The 10,246-nt window shown below is 45.6% G+C and overlaps 1 protein-coding gene across 1 annotated transcript in view; it reads left to right on the top strand.

The window, feature by feature from the left end:
* The window catches only part of cubn (cubilin (intrinsic factor-cobalamin receptor)), a 217,937-nt gene that overhangs the window by 138,891 nt on the left and 68,800 nt on the right, over positions 1-10,246 (top strand). The window contains exons 43-51 of the mRNA XM_056299826.1: positions 519-687; positions 1,614-1,785; positions 2,718-2,896; positions 4,146-4,355; positions 5,739-5,879; positions 6,591-6,778; positions 6,995-7,166; positions 7,761-8,114; positions 8,344-8,465. Coding sequence (XP_056155801.1) covers positions 519-687; positions 1,614-1,785; positions 2,718-2,896; positions 4,146-4,355; positions 5,739-5,879; positions 6,591-6,778; positions 6,995-7,166; positions 7,761-8,114; positions 8,344-8,465 — 1,707 coding nt within the window. The remainder of the gene's footprint in view (positions 1-518; positions 688-1,613; positions 1,786-2,717; positions 2,897-4,145; positions 4,356-5,738; positions 5,880-6,590; positions 6,779-6,994; positions 7,167-7,760; positions 8,115-8,343; positions 8,466-10,246) is intronic.

Below are 10,246 nucleotides of genomic sequence, written 5' to 3'. Positions count from 1 at the left end.
ATTGGCCACTAACTTGGGAGAAAAAGGGAAAAATCAGAAATAATTTTTAAAGAACTTCAGACCATGTTGAGTGCTGTTGGGTTTTTGGAGTCACAGAGCTTGACGCCATATGTTGTGTCAGGGTTGCTGCTCCGCTTTCACAGATTCTCTTTCAGCACTGAGTGATATTGATTGTAATAAAATACTTCTTCTCCCTCTGCCCCCTACATCCTCCCTACCACCCTCCCTGCCCCCAACTATATGCTCTCTCTCTCTCTCTCTCTCTCTCTCTCTCTCTCTCTCTCTCTCTCTCTCTCTCTCTCTCTCTCTCTCCTCCACCTTCCTCTTTCCATTCCCTCCATCCCTGCCGCCACCCGCCGTCAATCAATCTAACTTGCCTTCCACAATTTCTCTGATCCACCTTCCTCTCCATCTGTTCTACAACCCACTCCCCTTTCTTCTCCTCCACCTCCTCTTTCTCTTTCTCCTCCTCCTCCTCTCCTCCTCCTCCTCTTGTCCCCCTCCTCCTCTCCCGGTAGCTGAGGAATGGGCCTGATGCCTCAGCCCCGTCCCTTGGGGGCCGCCTGTGCGGTGCCAGCCCCCCCTCCACCGTGCAGACCACAGATAACCACCTCCACATCCGCTTCGTGTCGGACAGCTCCAACGAGGCCAGCGGCTTCAAGTTGACCTTCGAGGCCCACAGCCTGGGTAAGACGCCCTCCACTGCTGTCTGTGCCTGCTGTCGCGTTGTGTTTTTATGCCGCATTCCTCTAGCGATTTACAGAAATGTACGGCCCATACTGCTATACTGAGTCCCACTTCTCCGTGTGATGTTAACTGAAGTGGAACTTTTGAGGTACATGTTGTGTATCTATTTCTTGCTTGATACATGTATTTGGATATATGTATCGTCACTATTTTCAAATTTTAAATGATAAACATAAGATAATGTTTTTTTCATGATATCATTTAGCAACCAGTATCTCATGTTCATATTTTTTATTTATTCATTTATTTATTGTTAATTTTACCAAGGTCATTGTACATTGCTTTTATTACATATTAATTTATTATTTATTATTGTATTTATTATTTATATTTATTATTATTAACTTAATTTATTATTATTATATTTATCATTTATATTTATCATTATTATCAACTATTAATTTATTATTATTATATTTATCATTTATATGTATTATTATTAACTATTACTTAATTTATTAATTTATTAACTACTAATTATATATTAAGGTAATTGCACTAAATGGTCTTAAGGTATTGTCATATGTTATGACACATTATTATTATTATTATTATTATTATTATGTAACACTGTCAGGATTTATTCTGTGTGTGATTTTTATGAAGAAATGACACACAACCCAGTACATTTCTATTGCATGCCTCCAGGCCATTTCTCCTGTTATGTTTGTGTGTTTTAGTTTATTTATTTCAGGAATTTAAAACATAAACCCATAATGGCTGTACGTGAAGGAAGATGGTTCAGGACAGGCCCGAAACAAGTCCATGGTTGTGGTGACTGCAGCAGTGAGTGATGATGATGATGATGACGTGTTACTGTGTGATGTGGACTCTGAACCGCTGTGTTCTGCTGTGTGTCTGTGCAGCTTGCGGAGGGTTCATCGAGCTGAACGACAATGACCCTCCAGGCTACATCACCTCCCCCAACTACCCCCAGAACTACCCCCAGAACATTGACTGCATCTGGGTCATCACCGTGCCCAATGGCGAGGCAGTCCAAATTGACTTTGAAGACTTCTACATAGAGCCTACGACCAGGTATGAGGCAGCCGAGCTGTCACTTCACATCTCATGGCAGTGATACAGTAGACCATACACAACTCATTACTCACTGCTGCACAAGCTAGTTGGGCTGCCAACCCCTATTCCTATACCCATACATATTCCTATTCCTGTACATATTCCTATACCTATTCCTATACCTATTCCTAACCCCCCCCCCTCCCAGAAACCAGGCTTTTTTTTATACTCAGTTTATTACACTTGGTCAATTTTTGGAAAAAACCTGTACAAACTCTGAAAAGAGTCATTATATCACGTGTTAACAATTTCTATACTTGCAGTAGTATGTGTGTCAGAAAGCAGCACTTTTTTTTTGTTGTTGTTCATAATATCTTGACATGAGTACTTATGGTGCCATGATGCCCATACTGAGAATTACTGGACTCATCACTTACCTCACTTCTTTTTTTTCTTTTTTCTTTTTTTAAAAATTTGGAATCATATCAACAGCATTTTTGCATAATTATCTTTAGTTAGATACTTTTATAAAGTGATCAAATCAGATCAAATCAAATCAATTTTATTTGCATAGCCCAATATCACAAATTACAAATTTGCCTCAATGGGCTTAACAGCAACACAACATCCTGTCCTTAGACCCTCTCATGGGATAAGGAACAACTCCCTAAAAAAAAAACTTTAACAGGGGGAAAAACTAGGAAGAAACCTCAGGGAGAGCAACAGAGGAGGATCTCTCTCCCAAGACGGACAGCGTGCAATAGATGTTGTGTTTACACAATTTACACAATACAACATTGAAATAGGATAACAGAATTATAATGGACTTATAAAATGTATGAAGAATATGATGCGCAGGATGCCAAGCAGTGTCCATCTGCCTCACTTCTTTCTCTCTTTTCCTCTTGCTGTCCTGATGTTCTGTTTTTTTTTTACATTTTTTTTTAAAGCTGTCAATATGACTACCTGGAGTTGCGCGATGGGGCGACGTCAAATTCTGACGCCATTGCCCGGCTTTGTGGTAGCACCCGGCCCTCTACCCAGCATTCCACGGGCTCCTCCATGTTCCTCAGGTTCCGCACCGACACCAGCGTCACGCACAAGGGCTTCAAGGCCAAGTACTCCATAGGTAGGAAAGAGAACCTGCAAGTCACTGAAGACCAGGTTAAAGAGCAACTTAAACCCTAGACCATTTTAGTGAGTCTGCTGACATCTACTGGTTAAAAACCACATGGCAGGCTGGTCTCAGTTCTCTATGGCGTAAGCATAGCAGGATAAACACAGCTGCAGATAATAACATTAATAATGGCTCTGTTGGATGTAGGTGTACCGGCACACCTATCAGCACTGACAGACGGAGCCTGCAGTAACAAGTTTCAATAGTACTGTAAATACTACTTCTTTCATACACCTACACACACCTACCAACACACACATATACAGAAGCACATATATATAGTTCTGAAATTATTAGGTAATTAATCAGTTGGTCAATCGACAGAAAATTACAATATTTTTGGTGTTGATTTATTATTTGAGTCATTCATCAAGTAAAAATACCAAAACGTTATTGGTTTCAGTTCCTAAATGCTGAGATTTGCTTGCCTTCGTCTGATTTATGTCATGATGAGATGAATAGCTGAGGGTTTTCTTGACTGTAGTGTAGACTAGGTGAACAGTTTTAAGACATCACTCTGCACTCTGAACACTTAAGATGGCATTCATCAGTGTTTTTGACTTTTAGCATACTGAGAGATTAAATCAGTTAATCAAAAACATGATCCCTGGGTTAATCGATCATCAGAATAATCTTTAGCTGAAGCTGTAAGGGCCCCGACACACCAGGCCGTCGGTCAATGTCGGGCCGTTGGTGAGCATCTGTGACCCTAGTTTTTGTGGTGTGTCTCACACAGTCGCACCGTCGGCACTAGTCGGACCCCTGTTCAACTAGTGCCCCCAGCATGTTCAATCGGCGGAGCCCGCCGGTGATTAAGACCACTCTGATTGGCTGTTCAGCTTAGCGAATCAGTGCTAAGCTAGCGACTCAGGGCCATGGGCTGTAGTCTTTGCAGTGTGTTCAGGTGCTACTTTTAAGCCCAGATGGCAGGCGACGTGAGACGATGCAACAGTTGGCCTTTGTCGCCGCTAGTCGGTTTGGTGTGTGTGGGCCCTAATGCACACACATGCCCGATGACAGAAACAAACGGTACACATAGATGAACACATGCACAAACTCGCTGACCTGAAAGACTGAAACTGCAGTTTTAACTTGAAATGATGTAATAAAACTTGAAAGGTGTGCAAAACTCATAAACCCCTGACCCCCCCACCCCCACCCCCACACACACTAATCCCTCTCTCGCTTCCATTCACTCAAGCTACATGTGGAGGCACCTACATCGGCCAGAGCGGCATGATCAGGAGCCCCGGCTACCCCGGGGCGAGCTACCCCGACAGCTCCAGCTGTGAGTGGTATCTGGAGGGCCCCACGGGACACTACCTCACCCTCCACTACACAGCACTGAACCTGCAGAGCAGCCCGGGCTGCACCAAAGACTACGTAGAGATCAGAGAGTACAATGCCTCAGGTAGGACCTGCCTTGGTCTGCTCGGTAGGAAACACCCTCAGCTGAGCAGCACTCAAAGGAGGAGTCGTTTTGTTGTTTTTCTGAGCAGCAAATGCCTTTCTGGTGTTAAGATGCCCCTTCATTTTTGATACCAAGGACAGCAAACTAAAAGGGCTGTTGCTCTTGAACACTTTTGACTCTATCCATAATCATCGTCCTTCCAGAAAGTTAACCCTTTGCAGTTTGTTCCGGAAGTGGCCGATTCAGCCTAAATATGAAGGACATGGAGCTGCAGAAGCTCAAAACGTGGTGTACACTGAATGTCATGTTTGCCTAAAATAGAAATAACTTCCTGTGGCTCTGTGTCTTCAGCCTATGACTCACTGGAGCTATACCATACGTCTTACCAGTTGCCTGTATAGCACCAACATATTGTATAATACTTATACATGAGTACGCACAGCAGGTCTACAAAGTGGGGACAAAGTGCGAAGTGGGGCGGCACGGTGGTGCAGTGGTTAGCACGGTCACCTCACAACAAGAAGGTCATGTGTTCAAGCCCCAGGGTAGTCCAACCTTGGAGGTCGTCCCAGGTCGTCCTCTGTGTGGAGTTTGCATGTTCTCCCTGTGTCTGTGTGGGTTTCCTCCGGGTGTTCCGATTTCCTCCCACAGTCCAAAGACATGTAGGTCAGGTGACTCAAAGACATGTAGGTCAGGTGACTCAGCTGTACTACGTTGTCCCTAGGTGTGAATGTGTGTGTGTGTGTGTGTGTGTGGGGGGGGGGGGTGTCGGCCCTGTGATGGTCTGGCAGCCTGTCCAGGGTGTCTCCCCGCCTGCTGCCCAATGACTTCTGGGATAGGCTCCAGCATCCCTGTGATCCTGGGAGCAGGATAAGTGGTTTGGATAATGGATGGATGGATGGGTGGATGGATCTACAAAGTGCCCATTTGGTGTCTCCAAATTGCCCCTTTATGCTAAATGAAGTGATGGGCCATTTGGGGTTTGCAACATTATTTTTGCACCTTTCATCCGGACGGCCTGTATGGTGCTGTTGCATGTGATGAGGATATATAACACGACAGATCATTGGCTCTGGCAATCGCTCTTATCCTGCCTACCCAAAAACACAACCTCTTGTCCTACCCCGAACCGAACTTATCAAGCAAGTGAGCATTTTGCATTTTGAACACTTTTCCATGACCTCTCAGGTATTGAGCCTGAGAGGTCATGGAAAAGTGTTCATGCTTGTATTCTGGCTGTCCACCGTGTTCCTGCACTGTGTCTTTCCACCCACCAAGAGGCGTGTGGGCAGGGTTAAGGTGAACATACAGCCCAGCATGCCTTGAAAGAGTCAGTAGAGGTAACCAGCTGCTGTGCTCTGCCTCTCTTGTTCGTCCTGCCAGGGCGCCTGCTGGGCAGACACTGTGGCGGCAGCCTGCCAGCCCCCGTGGACACATCCGACAGTTTTGCCTACGTCAAGTTTGTCAGTGATGCCAGCATTAATGCCCCCGGCTTCAGTCTGTCCTTCGAAGCCAGTGTGGAAGGTAAGACTGTGACTGCTGGTTTGTGATGTTTTGTGATTGTTCTGTCGGGTAGTAGAGTTTACATCCTATACCAGAGGGAAAGACTCAGGGTGAGACTGTTCATTAGTTACTTAAAAAGGTAATTATAACAAAGGTTTACACACTGGGGGCGTCCGGGTAGCATGGTGGTCTATTCCGTTGCCTATCAACACGGGGATCGCCAGTTCGAATCCCTGTGTTACCGCCGGCTAGGTCGGGCGTCCCTACAGACACAATTGGTTGGGTCTGTGGGTGGGAAGCCGGATGTGGGTATGTATCCTGGTCGCTGCACTAGCGCCTCCCCTGGTCGGTAGGGGCACCTGTTCGGGGGGGTGGGGGAACTGGGGGGAACGGCGTGGTCCTCCCATGCACTACGTCCCCCTGGTGAAACGCCTCACTGTGAGGTGAAACTCCTCACTGTCAGGTGAAAAGAAGCGGCTGGTGTCTCCACATGTATTGGAGGAGACATGTGGTAGTCTGCAGCCCTCCCCGGCTTAGCAGAGGGGGTGGAGCAGAGACCGGGACGGCCAGGAAGAGTGGGATAATTAGCTAGGTACAACTGGGGAGGAAAAGGGGGGGGGGGGTTACACACTGTATTGTTGTGATGGGAAGGCAGTAAACTAATCAGTTACAGCATCAGTTTCATTACCACATGAGACCTGTGTCCTCTTCTCCCTCTTGTTCTCCCTGTAGCTTGTGGAGGGGTGCTGAATGCTCCTTCAGGGACCATCTCCTCCCCCAACTTCCCAAACCTGTACCCCCACAGCCGAGTCTGCCGCTGGGAGATCACCGTGGTGCGGGGCCGCAGGGTCACCCTCACCATCAATGACCTGCGACTCGAGGGTGCTGGCGGCATTACCTGTCTCTTTGACTACGTGGATGTCAGTCCCTTTTTACTTAGCCCTCCTCTCCCCTCCCCAGTCTACACATACTTCTTCCATTTCAAAATCCACTTTTAAAGCTGCTATGAGGAGTTTGAGGTTTTTGGACTGTGATGGGCCCTGTGGACGTCTTAGTGCCACACTCTATCCATTGAGACCCTGACCCATGATGTCCACCTGTCTTGCCCCCCTGCATGTATTTCTGCTGTCTCTCAGGTGCTGAACGGGCTGGCAGCAGATGCTCCTCTTCTAAATCGCTACTGCGGCACGGTGCCAGCAGGCACCCAGGTCCGCTCCTCTGGCAACACCATGGTGGTCTTGTTCCGCACCGACTCCTCCGTGTCCAACGGGGGGTTCACAGCCACTTACTCCTCCAGCGAGGCTGCAGGTCAGATGCCACCTGGAACCGAGCGAAGATATTATCATGATGTGGTTGAGGTTTTTCATTTAATCAGTTTGAGATGCAGTTGTGAAATGAAAGTAAGACTTTGTGTACTATGTTCACTGTGCAACATGTATTTCTCACCAAAAGGGCGGCTCTTTGTGTTGTATGTCATGTTGAAAACCTTCTGTCCCCACCTGTCAGTTATGGGACGAGATAGACTCAGCATGGAAAATATGAACCACAACCCTGCCCACTTGAATACTGTCAACTCCTGTATTGAGCAGTCTACATCTCATCTGTGTTTCGTTTAAAATCATTTCTGCACTGCTGACCCTCTTCTTCTCTTTTTCTCTTCTTCTTCTCATCATAAATGGAACTGCAAATATCTTTCCTTAACACAAATACAGAAACACAGAAACAAAATGATGTGCAGAACCTAATTTTGTAAGAAAGCTAAATCAAACCTCAGCCACTCCCTAAGGGACCCCAGTTTTCTTGGGCTTGACCTGGTCCATCTAGTATACCATCAAAACAACATGTAGTCAGTATAGATGTTCAGTCTTTTTGCTGCTTACCCTCCATGTCTCCATGTTGTAGAGTGCGGTGGCGTGCTGAATAACCCAACCGGTGGGAACTTCACTTCCCCTGGCTACCTGGTGTCCAACTACAGCAACAATCTCAACTGTGAGTGGCTGATCCACAACCCACAGCAGGTCAACTCCTCCATCGTGGTGCTGATCGAGGACCTCCACCTAGAGCACCACCAGACCTGCGAGTCTGACTACCTGCAGGTCCGCCTGGGTGGCTACAATGGGGAAGTCCTTGCCACGTTCTGTGGTCAGACCACACCCAGACTGCCCATTGTGGTCTTCACCCCAGCGCTATGGGTCCACTTCCAGACTGATAGCACAGAAGGAGATCTGGGCTTCAAGGCCAAGTACATGTTCTCCGGTGAGGTCCCATTCATCAGCTTCTTACTACCAGCCTATTTCTTCTGAAGTGAAAGTATTTTATTAAAGGTATTTAGTCTTAATATTCTCAAGAGTTTGGGGACTTTTGCATTGTCGGTGTTGTATCTTGTAGTTGACAGGTTAACCGTTTCATCAGCCCTGTAACTCATTCTTTTTTGTTCTCTTTTTCTTCCTCTCTGTCTCTTTCTCTCTTCTACCCACCCACCCAGAGTGTGGAGGCTGGCAGACAGGTGAGGGAGGTGTGATAGCCACACCTAATTACCCTAACACCTACCCAAGCCCTAGTCGATGTGCCTGGCTACTGGAGGCCCCGGAGGGCCACACCATTACTGTGAGTCTGTCTCAAGACAGTATGGCCAGGGCCGTGCCTATAGTCCCCGGGTCCTATATTCCCCGGGTCCTATGTTCCCCGATCGGGGAACATAGGACCCTTTCGAAAAAAAAGGGTCCCATATTCCCCGTTTTCCCCTAAAAAGGTCCTATAATCCCCGTTGCAATAGACACCGGGGAACATAGGACCCTCTTTTGGAAAAAGGGTCCTATATTCCCCGCTGTTTCCAGGGGAACACAGGACCTTTTTCCAAATAAAGGGTCCTATATTCCCCGCTATTGCCAATCGAGGAACAAACCGGGGAACTTAGAACCCTTTTTGCAAATTATTTCCTTAACGGGTCCAAAACAATAAAAACCTGGGTCATGGCTGAGTTGTAGGCTACGACCATCTATTCCTCCGCTGATTAAATTAGGCCGTATTCCCATTGTTGGCTGTTGTATATCGCAGGCCACCTTGAGTGCGTATCCAAATTTGGCCTATAGAGGAGGCTGTAATTTGCTTTATTGTTATTTCTTACCAATATTTACTGCAGTAGGCCTAGTTAGTTGGCTCTCCGGCTCAGCATGGACAGTCGGCAATCAACGCAAGTTTGTCTTGCAGTAGGCCCGCCTACCAGTATAACCAGTAGCCATTTCCACCTTCGCTCAAAGTTCAATTTGCACAGCACTGGACACTTCAGCCACTTTCTTGTTACTTTGCAGTTCGTTTTCCATATTAAATCACTTGGCAGACTTTCTTTCAAAAAGACTTTAATGATGAACTTTTTAGGCAGAGAACTTAGACCAGGATTTGAAATTTAGGACCAGCACAAAGTATCCATCAACGGGGGCCGCCTACCTTACACAATAGGCTAATTGCCTAATAATAATAATAATAATAATATGTGCTTCTCAAAAAACTAAAGGCTTGTGGAGGTGCTAAACCAAAAACATGAATCAAAGACGAACATCAAAGGATGTAAGGTAACACTCACCAAATGGTAAAGAAATACCAGAGGCAGTCCTGTCCTCTATTTCACCATTTTATTGTTTGGCATCAGTCATTAAGGTTTCTGAAGAAGACCACCCGGCCAAGTTATTGACTGATGCCAAACAATGAAATGGTAAAATAGAGAATTGTGTCTTTTTTTTCATTTGATGAGTGCTACCTTACATCCTTTGATGTTCTTCTTTAATAATAATAATAATAATAATAGTAATAGTAATAATATCAATAATAATAATAAGAAATAATACATAATAATAATAATAACAGCCTAATAATAATAATGATAATAATAATAATAGCCTAATTATAAAAGAGGCCTAATAACAAATAACAATTACAGGCATAATACTATCAATAGTAATGCTGATAATAGGCTATTAATAACAAAATGCTTCTAGTAAAAGCTTGGCTGAAAAAGGGTTGGTCTATGGCAGAAGCCCCCCAGAAAAGGCATGGTCTAAAACAAAAATCTCCAAGGCCTAACTAGGCTAACGTTAAGGCTTTTTTCTTCTTCAAAAAATCAAAATGAGTAGTCCTAGTCCATTAGGCTACTCAACAAAGAGGGGCTAAAACCCTGGATTTGACATTGCCGACGCTGCAGGACCCTTTGCGCATTATAGATCCTTCTGATTGGGACTGTTGGCTCCCTCGCAACTTCTGCAACCACCCCATGTCGGAATTCTGCACGGTGCACCATTTCTCCGTCAGGGGGATGCACGTGTTCCCCAACATCGTGCACAATAATGTTAGCATCCACGTCCTCCACTTCAAATCTATTTGTGATCAGTGGC

Source organism: Lampris incognitus, chromosome 19, assembly GCF_029633865.1.
Source record: "Lampris incognitus isolate fLamInc1 chromosome 19, fLamInc1.hap2, whole genome shotgun sequence".
NCBI lineage: Eukaryota > Metazoa > Chordata > Actinopteri > Lampriformes > Lampridae > Lampris > Lampris incognitus.
The sequence above is the reverse complement of the archived record's forward strand: the minus strand, read 5'-3'. Positions and strand labels throughout refer to the sequence as shown.